The sequence below is a fragment of the Neolamprologus brichardi genome, chromosome 3, assembly GCF_056152115.1.
Source record: "Neolamprologus brichardi isolate AB-2024 chromosome 3, ASM5615211v1, whole genome shotgun sequence".
Taxonomy (NCBI): domain Eukaryota; kingdom Metazoa; phylum Chordata; class Actinopteri; order Cichliformes; family Cichlidae; genus Neolamprologus; species Neolamprologus brichardi.
Window position 1 is genome coordinate 3,364,836 of NC_142106.1, and position 19,642 is coordinate 3,384,477.

Sequence of the window (19,642 nt, forward strand, 5' to 3'; positions counted from 1 at the left end):
CGTTGGTTACAGCTAACCGTGTCTGCAGACTTTGTTCATCTAAATTTCACCACAGTTTGTGTGTCAGTTCTTCTCAGAGAGTCTGCAGGACAGTTTGGTCTGGAAGCTCCTCCTGTGTCCTCGAGGATCAGAGTGTAAAATGAGATGTTTTGTGCCCGTGAACAAAGATCTGCTGAACTTAAAAACCTGATAACGTTCCCCCTCTGAGATCTCCATCATCAGCAGGTAAACAGTGAGATCTGCTCTGAGCTGCTCTGTGAACACAGACCACACTTTGTGCTTTAGACTGTTTGAAACTGCAGCATTCAAACAGTGGCGGATCTAGAAAATGTTACATGCGAGGGCCAGAAGAGGGGGATCAGGTCTATGCAGGATGGCACATACCTGTTCAGTGAAGTATGTGAAAACCCCCTATACACAAATGGAGTACATTTGTGCACAGTAACTGAAAACTCTTCAATATGAGAAGAAGAGAAAGCAACACCAGAAACAGCACACAGTAGACATAACTACCAAAATAAAAGGTTACAACAGCAGAGAATACCTGACATGAAATTAGGGCGCACAGGAGGGCAGAAAACCGGAAACCCAACGAATCAAAGTAAAAGTAAAACTAAGAAACTCTGACAATAAAACTAAAACAGGAGATAAATCAAATACCAAACTCACAATGACATGAACTATGAACACTGTGCAGAAATACAGCAATCACAGGCTTGTTTATTCACTTAATTAACCATTAAGTAATCCTTGTTCGGTATAACCTGCATGAATACCAATCAACTACATTTAATTTGACCAGATTATGATAAATGTAACATTTTACAGTGTATTTATGTAACAAAATACATGGAAAATTTACCTGTAATGAATTTAGTTAAAGTCAGAATTCAAGGCATGACCTTTTTGGGGGTCCAAACTCAAACTATGAAATAACAGTGAGGACAGTTGATCATATTATTATATTAATACTTTTTCTTTTTATTTAATTATTTATTTGTTTTTATTATTTCACACACACACACACACACACACACACACACACACAGCCATCGTCTATACAGCTTCTAAACTTACTGTCAGTTTTGCAAAACTAAAACTGTAATTAGGTCAGCTTACATTAATATAAACCCACGTGGATCAACCACGTGTTCCTGAAAGCAGCTCGCTGTCTGCAGTGTCTGTGCTCACTGCTGCTTCTCCTCACTTTCATGTTTAGAGTTCTGCAGAAGGATTTTATTTTGAAGGCTCTGACAGGAAGTTGTGAGGTGTCTCTGTCTAACTTCAGAGGAGGAAACTTTGTTCAGTGTGTCAGCGGTGCTGTGATCGAGCTGCGTGCGCCTGTTCCTCAGAGTTAACGGGACTTTCAGCGGAGAGGAAGATGCTGCTGCGGCTCGTGCTGCAGGTCCTCGGTAAGAAAGCACACACGCAGACTGACACACACACAGTGTGTAACACGAGCTGACTGCATGAAGCCCCTCTGTGTAGTTACTGTGGTCCCTACATGCGGGCTTCATGTGGGGCGGGTCTCCCCGTGACAGCTGAGCTCATCATCCTGATATCTGCTTGTTAAGAAGTGCTTCAGTGCTCGTGTGCGTGTGATTCACGGCAGAAATAAAAGTACTTTGTATAAAAACTAAAAGCTTGTCTCACAATATTAAAAGCCCCGTTTACCATAGAAAGCACTTTAATGTGTCAAAAATGGTTTTTGTTCACAATAACGCCACGTGCACAATCATCTATGTTCAAGTTCACTGATTAATAAAGTTATAACAATCCTAAATCAACAAATAGACATTTTCTCTTTTTTTATTCAACACCAGATGTTACTCTGTGTGTTTGTACATTTTTAATGCTTAGTCTCAGAATAACTTGTGTCCTGAATTGCCCCCTTATTGAAATCCCCCTGAACAGGTCCCCTCCCTGGTCCTCTGGTCACATGACTTACAGTAAGGTCCACAGTAAGATCGTCACCCCTGTTTTTGTTTTTCATACATCAGAATGTCTCACTGTGACTGTTACTGTACAAACTGATATCTTTGTACGGTTGGTGATCATTTCATGTCAGGAGATAGAACAAATGTGAAAACTAGGAAATATTAATGCATTATAATATTGTTACTATATTTAAGAAGTATTATATATGCTGGTGGTACCAGGACAAACGTCAGTAAAGGTGTCCATGTAAAAGTGTGTTTAGACGTCGAGGTCAGGTGGTACAGCTGCAGAAGTGTCACTTCATGAAATCAGTATGTTCTTAAAAGCTTTATTACGTTTCTCAAACTGTTTTTAACAGCTGTTATTATGGTTGTTATTTTTATTTCATGGGGTTGAAAAAACTGTCATGAAAAATGTTTCATCTGCTTAATGAGAACTTCCTTCTTTTCTAAGCCCGACACATGAAAGCAAATCAAAATGCACGTTCCCTTTGGTTTAGTCACCCCTGTTATATCCTGTCCACTCGGTTACCTGTGTGTGTGTGTGTGTGTGTGTTGTTTTTATGGTTAAAAATTAACTTAAACTTCTTTTATAGATGTCCTTATGATTAATTGAAGGGAGTAAATTTACAAAAAAGAATATTTAAAAAAAAATGAAAATGAAACAAAACCATCCGTCTTCAAAGTCGATGACGCCTTTTCTTTAATAATGCTTGTTTATTAGCACGTTCATCGTTTGCAGATTACAGTCAAGGATTAAAAGCACTTCATTCGTAACAGAGACTAGTCTCAGAACGTTTCACTTCCGTGTTTTTCAGACGTGCCTCAAAGTTTTCTTTGATGTTTTTTAAGCATCCCTCGAGTTAGTTTTTGTTGGATGGGAAGAATCCATGTTTGAGTACTTAGCAGAAAACGTGGCTTCTGAAACCACTTTCCCCACGATAAGAACCACTAGAAAAATCCACAGCATACAGGTGATTAGTGTTTTTTGTTGTGTGTGCTTGTGTCTCCTTCCAGTTTCCCAGCATGTCCTGGCTGTGGTGGTGGAGGTGTATGAGGGGGCAAAGTCTGTCCTGCTGCGCTGTCAGTACACAGGTCTTATACTTACGAACCCCACAGTGCTGTGGACTCGCAATGATCTCGACCCCAAATCTGTCCACGTGAGACGAGAGGAAACAGATGATGTAACAGGACAAAACCTGTGTTACAGAGGGCGCACATCAATGAGGCCTGATGCTCTGGACACTTTAGACTTCAGCCTCACTCTGAGAAAACCCCAAATGACTGATAGTGGCAACTACACCTGCTCCATCAGAAATGAAAGGGCAGAACTGAAACTGACCGACGTACAGCTGCATGTCAAAGGTAAGAAACCCAAACAAACAAAAGAAAAATGTCAAACTAAAGGTTGATAGAAAAGGAATTTCTTTTGCTGAAAACTAGAAAATGGCATTAACATTTTCCAGATGTAACCAGTCTGCAAACATCAAAATCTCACAGGTAGATTTTTTGGTGTTTCTACTAAATCTGGATGATTTGATTCAGAAGGTTTTACATCCTGTATACGCAGGAAAACCTGCAGCTCACAGGCCTAATAGAGACCGATGTGCAACATGTAACAGAGGATGTCATTTTAAGAAGATAAACTTGACCTCTGGAACTATGAATGACAGGATGATAAAGTGCTGCCCGCTGTTCTTTATTCCAGAAGAATCCACTTCCAATCAAGTAGCTTTCGTTTATTCATTTATTGAACAGGAAGCAGGGTTATGCATTCATAATGTGAGTGTGGAGGTAGTGTGGTAAGGGGGTGTTATACAAGGGCCAACATGAGAAATTAGTGACGCTCCCTTAACGGCCTCAAGCTGCCACTTGTGGCACATCTGGAGGAAAGGCAGATAATTTTGAATGTTGTGGATCCAAAACTTGGCACCGCCTCCATCTATGATGGCCCAGGAGCTCCGTTTCTGGGTAGATGACCTGCCACATACCAGCATCAGGCCGCCGCATCAACAACATGTTGGGAGGGATTGAATCAAAATCAGCTACGTTTGAGGGGACATAAACATAACCAGGGGCTTGGAGTTGACGATGCCCTCTACTTTGCTGAATATGGTCCTAAAGACTTCTTCAGTGACATGCTCCGAGATGGTGTAGAGCTGATTTGATGGAACAAATCTCCCGTTCCCATGAACCACCGTGTGGAGCGTATGGAGGGTTGAAATGGAGATGCTGGCTGGCCAACTGTTTTCAGAGCAGGGCCGAGATGCGATCCTTGCCATGACGATGAACACCAGGTGCTGCCATCTGTACTGTGTATGTACCACATGTAGTGAAATGTATATAAAATTTGAATAGACACTGAGGAGTGGAGGCCTACTGTAGGAGAGCTTTGGCTGGACTCTGCAGAATCCAACCAGCAGTACAGCTGGTCCTCTTCATGGATCCAGATGTGCAGGCTCCACTGGAGTCAGGAAATGTGGGTAATCAGAGCCAATCAGCAACAGTGGTTGATGGAACAGCCCATATGACCAATCATGATCGTGTATGGTAAATGGTCTGCATTTGTATAGCACTTTAATTAGTCCCTAAGGACCCCAAAGCGCTTTACACTACATTCAATCATCCATCCATTCACACACTGGTGATGGCAGCTACATTGTAGCCACAGCTGCCCTGAGGCACTGACAGAGGCGAGGCTGCCGGACACTGGCGCCACTGACCACCACCAGTAGGCAAACATGGGGTTAGTATCTTGCCCAACGGGGCAGCCTGGGCTCGAACCACTGACCTTCTGATTAGTGGCTGACCTGCTCTGTCACCTGAGCTACAGTGTATGTCTCTATCTTTATTTACACACATGTTCTGTTGCTTGTTAGTGATTACTAAAGGTAGCACTGTGAAGACTATTTATATGGATTTTATAGTGTCCAGTTTAGTTACCATTTTAAACAAAAAGAGAGAGAATCATGATATTTATATATTATTAATATGTATTTTTACTGGTAGCAGAGTCAGAGTTCAGTAACACAGATGCTGAGATCAGAGCACATCAATTCTGTCTTTACCATGAGCATGGCTGCTGCTGATTCTGATATTATGGTTCATTTTCCTCGTAGATCAGCAGGTGGAGGTGAAGGTGGAGGAAGGATCAGACTCTGTCATCCTGCCCTGCAAAACAACACCTGACCTGCCTGAAAAGGCCACAGTCGAGTGGACTCGCCCCGACCAAGAACTCACTATGGTCCATTTGTATGTAAACAGAAGTGACCATCCTAAAAATGTAGACAACCTTTACTGTGGTCGCGCAAAGATGAACAAAGACCTGCTGAGAACTGGAGACCTCAGTCTGACCCTGAAATACCCCACAGAGAGAGACAGTGGAGGATACATCTGCACCATCCACAGGGACAAAGACATCCTGAGACAGAAAGTAGTGCTGCAGGTCAAAGGTCAGAGATGTGGAAAAACATCAGGGGTCAGTGCAGGAGATTGAGGTTCAACAGTCATGTTGATATTGTTTCATGTTTCTCAACAGAACCATTTCCGTCCTGGGCCACAGCTCTCCTGGTTTTTCTTGTTCTTCTTCTAGTAGTTTCTGCGGGTCTTTTATTTCAATTCCGTCATTATTTGGTGTCAGGTGAGTGTCTCCTCCTACACTACCCATAATGCCGATGGTTAGCAGAGCTGAAGAGAAACTTCCAGGTTTGTTCCAGAAGTCAGAAAACCTCCTTCAGACTCAGTCATTGATCAGTGAACTCAATCAAAACCCTCTGTTCACTTGGAAAAATGTGCTGACAGTAAATAAGCACAGTCTGTCTGTTCTTCTGCTCTTCATCCAACATGTCTGCAGACTAGTTACCAAAGAACGAGTCAGGAACACATCAGGAGCATGATGGAGACGCAGTCTAACCCTTGTGTCTCCATCATGCTCCAAAACGTTGTTGCTTTGACTCTCGTCTGCGGGTTTTTATCAAGATGAAGGAATCCAGAAGAAGTGTAATAATAACAATTTTCAAGAACATCAGTGAGGTACAGATTGTTTGCAATATTTGGTTAAAGGTGCCTTAGTGAGTTGCACTTCAATGAAAAGTACTCATATGAATGGGGATTGAAATTTTTACTCAACAAGACAAAGATGATGTTTTTATAAGGAAAATGTAGAAAATGAGGTCAGGCACAAGTTAAATGTTATGCGATTTAAACAGTTCAAGTTTGTGGTTTGAAACAATGATGTGGATAATACATTTTAGTAAGGTGTTAAATATGAGATGGTTAATATGAGCAGCAGACAGGATTTCTCTCAGAGCTCTGTAGACTGTGTTGATCAGATGAGTGTTGGACCGTAGATGTGTACTATTTAATTCAGCAGCAGACAGTAGGTTCACATTAATGGAAAAGAAGAGCAAAGATGGAGTTTTAACTTTAAACTCACATATGATGCAGGCATACATTTCTGTTCTGTCCAAATCTATAAATAAAAGAATACATGTGATCAAACCAGGTCAGCATTCATTGTTCCAGAGTTTCATGTCAAAGCAGGAAAAGGGTTAAAGATGAATGTTCAGTATACACAGGTCACAGTACTGTTAGCTGCTCAGTGGGTAGAAAATATGAGACCGTTAATACTTTATTCATCCCCGAGGGAAATCGGGTTAAGGCTGCCAGCCTCGTCAGCGCCATCTTACCCTCCAACCATACATACATTACACAAACATCACATGGACAGGTCAGAGAGGTATAACAATGGAAAATGCACAACATGAGGAAAGACTAGGAGAAAAATAACTCCCCCCAGACTGAGCTCCAACAGGGAGATCATGGGGGGGGGGGGGGGGGGGGGAGTACACGCGTATGTGTGTGTATGTTCTGTGTTCAACCGAGAGAAAGTGTCCCTTCACCCGGTTAAGCTAAAGTCAACAATCTTCTTCAATGCGGGCGGCCTTGAATGAGGGGAGAGAGAGTCACAACAAACAGTCTTATTATCTAAAGGAGAGTTTTGTTATTCCCGTCAGCTTTTGCCTTGAGCATCCAGCTGGTGCCAGGGGGGCCGCATGAGATGAAGATGGTAGTTGTTTTGGTTAGGGCGAAAAAACTGCATCCAGTTTTACAGCTGGTGTAACGTCCGTCACTGGTCACCAGGTCTCTTAATTCCCGTTGTTCTTCTTCAAGATCTTATCCATAATGTGTTCCAAAAACACAGTCTGAGTGCTCACAGCCCATCGTCTATCATGTCGGGCAGCCTTGTGGGATTTTGAACAGCTTCATCTGCTTCTTGTTCTTTTATAAGCCAGCTCCAATCAGCCAGAACTCTGTTACCGTAGTTCCAAATTGGTAGATGTCTTTCAATGTCCTCCATCAAGAGTGTCGCCAGACACACGACACAACCGACCATCGAGTATCCAGAAGCAAACGTCTCCGCAGCACAATCGGGCCCTCTCAAGCGAGACTATACAAAAGACATGAGAAGCTGAGCAGGAAAGATGAGGGAGAGGAAGAAGGAGAAAGTGCGACCGCCTCCATCAAGAGCCAAGAGACAAGATCAATAATTTGTTGGGATTTAGGTTTATCAAGAAATGAGAGCTGCTCCATCCAGAGTGGGATGGATGCCATCTCTTCTAACAAGACCAAGTTTCCTCCAGAAAGATTCACAATTATCCATAAAGCCCACATCGTATTTTGGACACTACTCAGACAGCCAGCAATTTAAGGCGAACATGCGGCTAAACATGCAATTCAATATCATTTTTAGTGACCACCCTTCACCGGGTGTCATTACTGCCGACGTGAATTACAATTTTACTGAATTTATGTTTACCTTTTGTCAGCAGTTTTAAATTTCTGTGCTGTGGTTTGCTTCCATCATTCAGTTTTCTCTACACCTCTGAAAACCTGCTGCTGTCTGTGTTTGCTGTTCTTTCAGTGATTCCAGTGAAGGTGGAGGTGGAGGAGGGGGCGGGGTCTGTCCAGCTGCCCTTCAAAACAACAAAACACCTGTCGGGGGAAGTTCAAGTGATATGGGAACGTTACGAGCCGTTCCAGAAGGCTCACGTGTTTACAAACGGCCCAAACCAATTTGAAGAACAGCACGAGGTTTACAAAGACCGAACTGTGATGAACAAAGACCTGCTGGAAACTGGAGACCTCAGTCTGACCCTGAAACAGCCCACAGAGAGAGACAGTGGAGAGTACAAGTGTTTGGTCTGGAGGAAGGGAACCTTCATCAGAAAGAAAACCGTGAAGCTCAAAGTCAAAGGTTGGTTTGTCTGTCTGTTTGTTGGCTTGTGTGATTGTGTCTGACTGTCTCGAGTCTCCTCTGCAGGTCCAGGATCAAACAGAGGACATCAGGACCAGAAGCAGCTCCATTGATCCGACTGAGTTTTACCCTCACCACTCGCCTTTTTGTTCATTTAGTGAGTTTTAATGTCACAGCGTGATAATACAGGAACACACGTTTCACTTTTAAGTCCAGTCACATCCTCAGTCTGTCTTTGATGTGTGTGATCAGCTATTGTTCGACGTTCCTCATCTGTTTCTCACCATCTTTACAGTCTGTGCTGTTTAACCTTTTTAAGCCATTTTTGGGCTTTTTCTGCACTTTAATTAAACACTTTTAAATAAAGGTTTTACTTTACTTATCGTTTGGTTTTCTTGTGTCTTTTGTATGCATTATGTTGCACACATAGTCTAGTGTTACCTTTGTGTTTATTTGGGGGTTTAGTTTGTTGTCATTTAAAGCTTTGTGTGTATTTGACTTTTGCAAGTTACAATTAAGAAAATATTTTGGTATTAAGAAAAAGTACCAAAGTAATTGTTGCAACAGAAGGTTGTTATTTTTACATTGTGATGGAAATGGACAGCGGAACCAACTAAGTGGAACCAGTGGGCTGTGAGGTGTTGCACCTGGGACTCCTGAGGTGAGGGACCCGTCCTCTCCTCAGAGGAAGAGAAATGAGAGGCCTGTGTGTTCGTTCCACTGACAACTTCTGCTGTTTTTCACCTGCTTGTCTTGAGGCAACTGTCATCATGATTTATATATAAAACTGAGTTGAACTGTTTGGGTTCACAGTGCACTGAATGCATCATTTGCTACTGTGGTGTAACCAGTGTTGGGACCATGTGACCTGCCCAGAGTGTACAGCTGGAAATGAGCAGCTTAACTACAATCTGACTGGTTTCCATCACTATGTCTCTGATTCATTTACATTAACTCACACTGTCCCTGTTCAATAAAAACAACAGGCTAACCCTTAATCTGATCCAGTGTTGTTCTTCTTCTGTGGTGTTTGTGGTGGAGCAGCTGCTCCTAATGTGTTTGATGAAATCAGGGTTTCCCACAGCTTCAGGAAGCTTACCCACTGTGCAAACCTGATATCATGAATTGAGCCTTTTATGAGCCATTTCTGGACGTCCAATGTTGGGTCTTTTTTTCTGAACATTTACTGTTACCTTCATGCACGGGCTGTTTATAGTCCACATGTGTGTTTAACCTCAAACTTAAACTCATTTTAGATCGTTTTCACACTGTCTATCGGCTCTGTAGGCCCATGTTTCCAGAGTGTGGAGGACAGGTTTTCTGTCTGTTCTCAACTTTCTACGAGTCTCCAGTCATCCTCTGCAACAGAGGAGACAATTAAATGAAGTTAGTGGAAAATATTTAGTAACAGAAACACGTCCTCCTCCCTCTGTAAAACGTGTGTGAAGGACTGCAGAGTGATCATCTCCAACATGGCGCGAGCTCGTTAGCTAAAACCAAACTGATGCTTTAAACTTCTTAAACACGCTGTACTCCTTTTACAAATTATTCCAAACATTTTCTTATTAATTATAATACTTAATTTTTTAAACATTATTAATTTGTGTTTTTTAACACATAAGAACTGCAGCAGGAGTGAAAGAGGAAACCTCAAAAAACAAAGTCATGAGCTTGAAGAGTTGAATTTTATTTTTAAAGCTATAAAAACATTTTTCATAGGTTGAAAACTTATTGTCAGTTTTGCAGAACTTCAACATTTCTATTAGAGAGACTAAAACTGACGTCCTCCCTTTCAAACCTTCTTTTCAGCTTCAGGTTCCAGCAGAATATAAATCCACATGTTGCTAAAAGCTGTCAGTAGTCTGTGTGAGACATGCTGTAACACTTCTCCTCCGAGTTTAATGTTGAAAGTCCTTTTTATTTTGAAGGAACTCAGGAGGGTCTTCTTATCAGGAAACTTTTCGTCGTGCACCAAAGCCTGCAGTGCAGCGAACACCACTGTGATTTCTGAATAAAGGTTTTTCCCAGAGAAGGAGATGCTGCTGCTGTTGTTTGTGCTGCTGGTACTCGGTGAGAGCGCTCTTTGAATGCACACACACACACACACACACACACACACGGTTATTTAAAATAATTTGAAGTGTGCAACATGTATAACTACTCACCTCAGTTACTTTACTCCTGCTGAAACCTGCAGGCTTCATGCTCATGATCCTGGTATCTGCTCATCTGTTTAAGAAATGTTCCTGTCCTGTCTCACTAATAGTACCACAGTACTGCCTGTAGTGAAGTTTGGTTATATTAATAATTTTAATTTATTAAAATAAAATATATTATGGTTATATTAATAAATTTAATTTATTAAAGGTTATAAAAGAAGCCTGGTGCCAGATCTATTGTAGCTTCAGCTAAATAAATGAGAACAGTGTGTTTTTGCAGCAGGTCAGTTGTAACAAAGTGCTCATAATGTCAAATGTATTAGTTGTGTTGTGTAGTCCCCACACTGGTTCATCCTGGTGCCTTTTTAAGCTTCACTGATTCACAGATTAAACAAACAACATTTAGTTTTTGGTTTATTTGTAACAGTTTGTTCCGAACGCACAAATGTTCTCTGGTCTTTTTAAATTGAGGACTTTTGGCTGTGCAGTGTTCCAGGTGTGTCAAAGCACCAGATGTCTAATATGGAAGACCAAGAGATTCACACACATTGACATAAAGCTTTTTTGATTTGGTGTTTAATTGTACAGTAAAATACAGATGAGTAAATACATGTAGGAATTTTTTTTTAAATTTACTTTGGAGACTGACCTGGATTTTTTTCTACGCTCCTGTTTGAACCATCAGCTCTGCTTTAGCATTACTAACAGGTGTGTGTGCTCGTACAAAGGACTTTTAGCTCCAGCATTCACACTCTGTGCAACATTGAACCTCTTAAGCTAATGTGCTAAAACAGCTAATGCAGTGCATGTTTGTGTTACTCTAACCCAGGGGTCCCCAATCCCAGTCCACGAGGGCCGGTGTCCCTGCAAGTTTTGGATGTGTCCTTGATGCATCACAGCTGTTTTAAATGGATAAATTACCTCCTCAACATGTCTTCAGTTCTCCAGAGGCCTGGTAATGAACTCATCATGTGATTCATGTGTGTTGACTCAGGGTGAGATCTAAAACCTGCAGGGACACCGGCCCTCGAGGACTGGGATTGGGGACCCCTGCTCTAACCAATCAGAGAGCTCCTTTCATCACACTGCATGGCTGATTTGTTAACTAATTTCATAGTTATTTTCAAAAACATCTTTAAAAGCTGAAAATTGAAAAAGTACTTTTTGCATTGAGAGTTTAGCTTTTTTAAACTTCATCTTCAAATTGAAATCCTTATTACTGGAGTGATAGTAGATCTAGAAATATTCACTATCAATGATTCTTGTTTTAATTAAATTATCACACAATAATTAACTTTGTAAGTGTCCAACTAAATAAAAGAAAAATAATTAGCAGATTCCCACCCTCATACATTTTGTGATGAAGACGTACACACACTCTCTCACACACACCACGATAAGATTTAAGTGGATTTATGTAGCTGTGAATTTTTAGATGTTTGTTTTCCAGATGTTGTACATTTGTTGTTGTTTTTTCTCTTACCAATAGAGCAGTTGGCGATATGCTGTTCATTTCTATTTGTGCTCACTTATTACATCTACGTCTCCTCCACCCCATGTTTTCCTCCTGCCTGTCCTGCCTTAGACATCATCATACTGTACACCAGATATATTTTAATAACTGAAACAACACAAATAGAAATGAAGAAATAAAAAGATAAAAGAAACACATGAACCAGAGGAGACAGAGCTGATCTTGGTAACAGAGCATTCGCATCGTAATTCTGATGCTGCTGCAGAGGATTTAAGAAGGAGAGAAGAAAATTCACGAGTCGATGAATTTACTGATGCACTGTAAGTTCTGAGTTCACTGCAGCGTCTGGCCTTTCTGTGTGGAGCTTGCGTGTTCTCCTCCTGTATGAGTGGGTTCCCTCAGGGTTTCCTCCCACAGTCCAAAGACATGCAGTCAGTGGGGTTGAGGTTAATCTGTGATTTTAATTTGCCCGTAGTGTGAATGGTTGTCTGTCTCTGTGTCAGACTAATGGGTCTAATTGCATAATTAGATATCCACTATCTGCGGCTATCCATTAGATAGCTTGACTTCATCTCGTGCAGTCTTTCACCAGTTCATGGGAAACCCAGTCAGCAATTTTCTGTTATCTGAAACGTAGCTGCTGCAGTGCAGCTACACTTTCTACACCTGTGTATGTAGGTCAGGGGTCACTGAGCTTACCGAGCCAATGATTAGTTCTAAAGGGTTTAGAATCAATAACATGACAACAAATTTATGCACCTGTCTGATTTTGTTTAAACAATGATTGCACACTTTCTGTAAATCCCATAAACTTCATTTCACTTGTCAAATATCACTGTGTGTGTCTCCTATATGATATATTTAACTGACATTTTTATTGGAACAACCAACGATTGTTGGGCAGGAAAATAATGACTATTAACAAGGTGGCCCAAACTTTTCATCCCACTGTATGGAAAAGCTCTTTTTTAGAGCTTTATCATTTCACACATAAAAATATTAAACCTTTCCACACTTGCTCAGATGTAGGGAGAGAAAAGTCAGAGGGATTTCAGTCTCTTTCTATCCTCATTATATGGCTAATTATAGTTAATTAGTGTTTTTTGTGCTTGTGTCTCCTTCCGGTTTCCCAGCATGCCCTGGCTGTGGTGGTGGAGGTGTATGAGGGGGCAAAGTCTGTCCTGCTGCCCTGTCAGTACACAGGTTTTGTAGTTGAGGACCCCACAATGATATGGACTCGCACTGATCTCAACCCCAAATCTGTCCATCTGAGACAAGAAGAAACTGATGATCTGAGCGGACAAAACCAGCGTTACAGCGGGCGCACATCAATGAGGCCTGATGCTCTGGACACTGGAGACTTCAGCCTCACTCTGAGAAACCCCCGACCGACTGATAGTGGCGACTACACCTGCTCCATCCGCACTGGAAGGGAGGAACTGAAACTGACAGACGTACAGCTGCATGTCAAAGGTCAAAAACCCAATAACGTCTGTAATTACAAGTCAAAGATGAGTACAGTGCTGACACAGGTCAGAGGTCACAGTAAAAGGTAGTAGAAAGGGGCTAAACCTAAAAAATGGCAGAAACATTTTCTAAACGCAACCAGTCTGGAAACATCAAAACAAAACTGGAGAGAGAAAGAGACCATGACTGGGGAAATCTGAGGTAAACCAACATGAGCACATGAGGACAGGACACAGAGACAGGCTGGTCTGACTAAATGAAGTCAGATGCACTAAAATAATACAAAAGTCATATAAAATAAAATGTAAATACAATAGAAAACTCAAATATGAACATTTTATAATTCCAGCTCAAAGACTGGGTCAAAGACACAGGACCATCACAAACACAGATGCCTTGATTATCATCAGTGTGACTGCTGCTGCTCATGTTGTGGTTTATTGTCCTCTCAGACCAGCAGGTAGAGGTGAAGGTGGAGGAAGGCTCAGACTCCGTCATCCTGCCCTGCAACACAACACCTGACCTGCCTGAGGACACCACAGTGAAGTGGACTCACTCTGACCGAGAACTCATGATGGTCCATGGGTGTTCAAATGGAAGCGACCACCAGGACGACCTTTACTGTGGTCGCACGAAGATGAACGAAGACCTGCTGAGAACTGGAGACCTCAGTCTGACCCTGAAACACCCCACAGAGAGAGACAGTGGAGGATACATCTGCACCATCTACAGGGACAAAGACATCCTGAGACAGAAAGTAGTGCTGCAGGTCAAAGGTCAGACAAGTAGCTACAGGTCAGAGGTCAGAGCAGATTGAGTAGAGCGTTCAGCAGTCATGTGATATTGTTTTGTTTGTCCACAGAACCGTTTCCGTCCTGGGCCACAGTTCTCCTGGTGTTCCTGCTTCTTCTTGTAGTTGTTTCTGCGAGTCTTTTGTTTCATTTCCGTCATGCCTTGGTGTCAGGTGAGTCTCTCATACTACACTACCCATAATGCATATAGTTAGCCTCCTCTGGTGGTTTCTTGACTTGTTCCGCTAATTTATTCATTAATATGTAAATATTTAATTTGCATATTAATGATCAAAGAACTGCCGTCACATTGTTCATCTTACTGCTATCTTACTCCGTACAGTTGTCTATACATGTTTCTGTACATCGTTACCTGCATATACAAACTTCAGTTGCTTATGTAAATAGGACCACTTTGTGTTTTCCTTTTATATTTTACATCCCCTTGCTATAAGAGTTGTGTAACACCCACATTTCTCATTCGTGGGAGTTTTTTGTATTCTTTTCCAATTCCACCAGTAAGATTGGGGAAACCTTTTTCCATTACATTAGCCTGTCCCTGCTGGTGGTGTCGTTCAAACAGGAAACAAGTCTTTGTTAGTCTGTAGATGTTGGAGGAGCTCCTCTCAGAGAGTCTGCAGGACAGTTTGGTCTGAAAGCTCCTCCTGTGTCCTCGAGGATCAGAGTGTAAAATGAGAAGTGAACAAACACCTGCTGAACTTTGACCTCCAGGAGAAAACCTGATAACGTTCCCCCTGTGAGAACAGCGAGATCTGCTCTGAGCTGCTCCGTAAACACAAATCAGACTTTGTGTGTTAGATTGTTTGAACCTTCAGTGAATCTACAGATGGATGATTCAAACAGGACATGGCATTTCTCTACACCTCTGAAAACCTGCTGCTGTCTGTGTTTGTTGTTCTTTCAGTGATTCCAGTGAAGGTGGAGGTGGAGGAGGGGGTGGAGTCTGTCCAGCTGCCCTTCAAAACAACAAAACACCTGTCGGGGGAAGTTCAAGTGATATGGGAACGTTACGAGCCGTTCCAGAAGGCTCACGTGTTTACAAACGGCCCAAACCAATTTGAAGAACAGCACGAGGTTTACAAAGACCGAACTGTGATGAACAAAGACCTGCTGGAAACTGGAGACCTCAGTCTGACCCTGAAACAGCCCACAGAGAGAGACAGTGGAGAGTACAAGTGTTTGGTCTGGAGGAAGGGAACCTTCATCAGAAAGAAAACCGTGAAGCTCAAAGTCAAAGGTTGGTTTGTCTGTTTGTTTGCTGGCTTGTGTGATTGTGTCTGACTGTCTCGAGTCTCCTCTGCAGGTCCAGGATCAAACAGAGGACATCAGGACCAGAAGCTGCTCCATTGATCCGACTCCTCTGACGGCTGATCGATCAGTGTTACGACTGCTGTCGTAATGTTGTCTCTCATGTGCAAATGTAAGTGTGCAGGTGCATTTCTGTCATTGGTGGATCCCGGAGACGGTGCCTGCAGATTGGCTAACTACATGGAGACAACATATTTACACAAGAGCATGTAGGGGTGGACTGCCTTTGTATGTGATCACTGTTTTCTCCTAAATACATTTAGAAAGAATGACTGATTGAATGCTAACAGAATTCCACAAACTGTAAGAAATACATAAATGTTTTCTGACAGGTAAACTTCGACCGGTACCATTGTCACGTTTGTTAACATTAAAAATGTACACTGGAAGTTTCTGGTAAGCAACAAGATTATAACTTTAAAGTCTGTGTATTTTTTTAATGACGATATATTAATATTGTTTTAATGATTTATCTTTGCTACAGTTCATCAATGCAGTGAATCACACTGTTTATCTCCTTGATCCTGCCCCAAGTTCATCAGAGGAGGAAGACTCTAAACTCGCTGCACGTAAATTCAGGTATTTAGGCTTTAACACATTTTGTTCTATGCAAATAGGCTTTACAAGTTAGTTTACTACAACTGCATCTTTGTAGAAGCTTGTTGTACCTGGCCCCACAATGCGTGTTTCTCTGTTGGCATCCTCTTGGCCAGGTCTCATTTGCAAAATAAATGAGTACGGTTAAATAAAAATTATCAGGTGAACAAATTATTTAGACAATAATTCTGATGCAAAAGAGCCAAACGGGACAGGCCAAAAAATAAATAAATAAAAAATAAATAAAATTCTGTATAATTCTGTAAAATATCTTTTTTTTAAATTAGGAAATACGACATATACCAAATTGTATTCTGCTTTGTAATAATGTGCAGTGATTACTTAAAAATGAGGAGAACCCGCCACGCAAAAACAGAATGGGTGGACATTAAATGGAAGGGAGGTGTCTTGACCCATCCAGTGCAGAAGGATGGCTTCAGCTGTGGATGGTAAGTGATGATAATATACATTTGTATATAATTTCTTACTTGTTTGCCATCATGCCATGGTCAGAAGAATATCCACATCCAGAACAGTAGCTGTAATAGATATGAATACATCTAATTCTAAATTTCACAGTATACTGCACAAATTAAGTATATGGTTAATACTTTGGTGCCCTAAGTCATGCAGATTTTGTGACATACTCTTTTTAGGATGTGCAAATATTAAGGCTGCACAGCGATTGCAGATAGTACTTATACTTATACTTTAAAGAGAGCAAGTCACAGTCGGGAATTTCAGTTCAATTCAGTTTTATTTATATAGCGCCAAATCACAACAAAAGCCGCCTCAAGGCGCTTCATAGATACAGAGAAAAACCCAACAATCATATGACCCCCTATGAGCAGCACTTTGGCGACAGTGGGAAGGAAAAACTCCCTTTTAACAGGAAGAAACCTCCAGCAGAACCAGGCTCAGGGAGGGGCGGGGCCATCTGCTGTGATTGGTTGGTGTGAGAGAAGGAAGACAGGATAAAGACATGCTGTGGAAGAGAGACAGAGGTTAATAACAGATATGTGTCATAAAGGCTGCACAGCGATTGCAGATAGTACTTATACTTATACTTTAAAGAGAATAAACACAGGATTCAAGTGTAGGCTTGAAATACTGCTTGGAATGGACGGTCTGAATATATATGAAAGCCTATATCGGAACAGATTTGTGACACTGTTAAAGTCTAAAAATCGTTATTACTGAAGCTCATCAGGGAAACACAAAGACTTCAGACCCTCCCACTGTCTGCACAGAGATCTGCCACAGAGAGTGGTGTTATTCCACAGATCTGATTGGTCAGTAGGTGGTGAGTTCATACCTGCTGATCTGCTGAGGTCTGACCCAGTGAACTCTGGGTCACATTTGACTGAATGTTTAGAGATTTTCATTGTTTTTCAAAGGTCTCACAGAGGACACAGACTGGGCTGGTGTTTAATTTTCCTAAAAGCTGTTTCATTCATTTCTTTTCCTTACTTTGATTCACCAGAGAGGAGATGAGTTTGTAAGAGCGTAGAAGCTCCAGCAGCATTTATAGTCCAAACACAGCTGTTTTATTCTGTTTGACACAAAGACTGAAACATTTCACAAAGAGGTCAGAGCCACTTCAGAGTTATTTCTAAAGAGATGAGGATGCAGAGCTGTCTGTACCTGGTCTGTGTCCAGAGGAATGTGTTTGTAATAATGAACAAACTGCAAGTACTCAGCTTCATACTTTAGAAGGCCTCAGTGATGTGGACTCTTCAGCTGATCTGTCCACGAGGAGGAGGAGACGATCTTAGAGGAGAAACAGCTACGATGGTCACACAGATTCAGCCTCACTCTGAGAAAACCAACAGACTGACAGCAGCAACTACACCTGCTCCATCAGTGATGGGAGAGACCGACAAGCGTTCATTTACAGGTCAAAGGTCAGCAACAAACCCCAGCACCTGCTGTAGATACTGATGTCAGTACTGTAGGCAAAGGTCAGAGGTCAAACTGAAGGGAAGATTTCCTAAATAGACTCACAGTAACATGTAGCTCAGAGCTAACCTCAGTGGAAACAGGATGTCTCTGCTACGACAGCTGCAGTGGAGGGTTCCACTCACAACATCTGCACACTGTGCACAGTGGAGAACAGCTAGTAGAAACTACAAATAGAGTTTAGCTGATGTCAGTATCAGGATGAAACTGAGGCCAACCTGGAAATTCTTATTTTCATGTCTTTTCATTTAGTTGAACAAGAAGAATCATTTCTAATGATTTAAACGTTGAAATGAATGTAACAGAGAAATAAATGGATGACTAAATGAAACTGAACTGAAGCTGTGCTGACACACTGAGGACAGACTGGACTCTGCATGCTGCGTTTACTGTCTGCTCAGGAAAGCAGAGCACCGCTGCACACAGAAGGGTTACTGTCTGCTGTATTCATCACAAAACACTTCTATCAAATTAATTTCATTGTTCACAGTTTATTTCAAATGTTTTTATATTATCATTTCACAATAACCATTTACTGGCTCTTAAAAATTAAGAAATATAGCTGCAGTTTGAAATCAGATCATACTTATTTTATCAGACATTTGAATGTATTTCTCATGTTTTAAATTATAAACAACACTTATTTAAAAAGGTCCCAGTCAGCTTTCAGAGAGCTCAGGCTGAGTCTGTGCAGCTGAACATGGCAGACTGCCACAGATCACCTCTGAGGAAAGACGAGGTCGTTCAGCTTCCTCATAGTTTCACACCTGTTGATGAACTTAGCCAATCACAGCACAGGAAGTGATCAGCTGACAGTGATTTGAAGCTGTCAGGGTGAGGCTGCTTCATGCAGGTGTGAAACTATGAGGAAGCTGAACGCCTCCTCTTTCCTCAGAAGTGATCTGTGGCAGTCTGCCATCATGTTTGGCTGCACACACTGAATGTGACTCACTGAAAGCTGACACAAACTCTGATTGTGTTTGTGCTGCTCACACTTTACTGGAACACACCCAGCTGTGAAAACACAAAGCTTTGTCTTCATGTGTATTTGTGCTGTTTGAACAGGACCTCCTTCCTTAGTTCAACACTTCACATGTTTTTTCTTTCGCCTCCAACTGGAGCGCTCGGGCGTGAAACTAGGAGGAAAGCCGACGTCCTCCTCTTTCCTCAGAAGTGATCTGTGGCCGGCCGGACTTCATTCCACAGATGTGCTTTAACAAAGTGTGAAGCTGAACTCTGAGCTGTGACAGTGTGAGCAGTGTGAGAGTGTCAGTAGATGATCAGCAGAGGAAAGTGAAGCTGCTGTGAGCTGATGTCCTGAAGGGCTTTTAAAGAGTCTCTGAGTTTGACAGGAACATGAAGATGTTTGTGGTGTTTGTGATCCTCCTGCATGGTAAGTACACCTTCCTCTCTCTGCTCTCATCATCAGCTTTTCTTTCATCTCTCTCTCTTTAATGTGTTGAAGTGCAGCAGGAGGAGATTTCCATCAAACACTGGATTCTGATTCAGATCAAACTAACAATCCAAAGCAGCAACTTTCAAATCTCTGGATTCTTCTTGGTGGCTTTCAGATGAGCTCATGTTACAATCAGCTGCTGTGTGTGTTGTTGTGTAGCTGAAGCTCTGACTCACATTTCATACGTGACCAAAGGAAACTTGGTGCTGTGTGACAC

At 41.8% G+C, this 19,642-nt stretch overlaps 1 protein-coding gene across 9 annotated transcripts in view; it reads left to right on the plus strand.

Moving 5' to 3' along the window:
- Positions 1 to 2,817: 2,817 nt before the first annotated feature.
- The window catches only part of LOC148103145 (butyrophilin-like protein 2), a 100,499-nt gene continuing 83,674 nt past the window's right edge, over positions 2,818 to 19,642 (plus strand). For 3 of the 9 annotated variants that reach the window (XM_087838479.1, XM_087838481.1, XM_087838484.1), the window contains exon 1: positions 19,298 to 19,362. In XM_087838479.1, the coding sequence (XP_087694605.1) occupies positions 19,326 to 19,362 (37 nt within the window). In that variant the 5' untranslated portion in view covers positions 19,298 to 19,325. Of the gene's footprint in view, positions 3,303 to 5,056; positions 5,390 to 5,475; positions 5,578 to 7,860; positions 8,194 to 8,259; positions 8,307 to 12,949; positions 13,300 to 13,745; positions 14,070 to 14,155; positions 14,258 to 14,903; positions 14,907 to 15,009; positions 15,343 to 15,408; positions 15,607 to 19,297; positions 19,363 to 19,642 lie in introns of those variants that run through there. The other 6 variants (XM_087838477.1, XM_087838482.1, XM_087838487.1 and 3 more) reach the window with 5 other exon arrangements.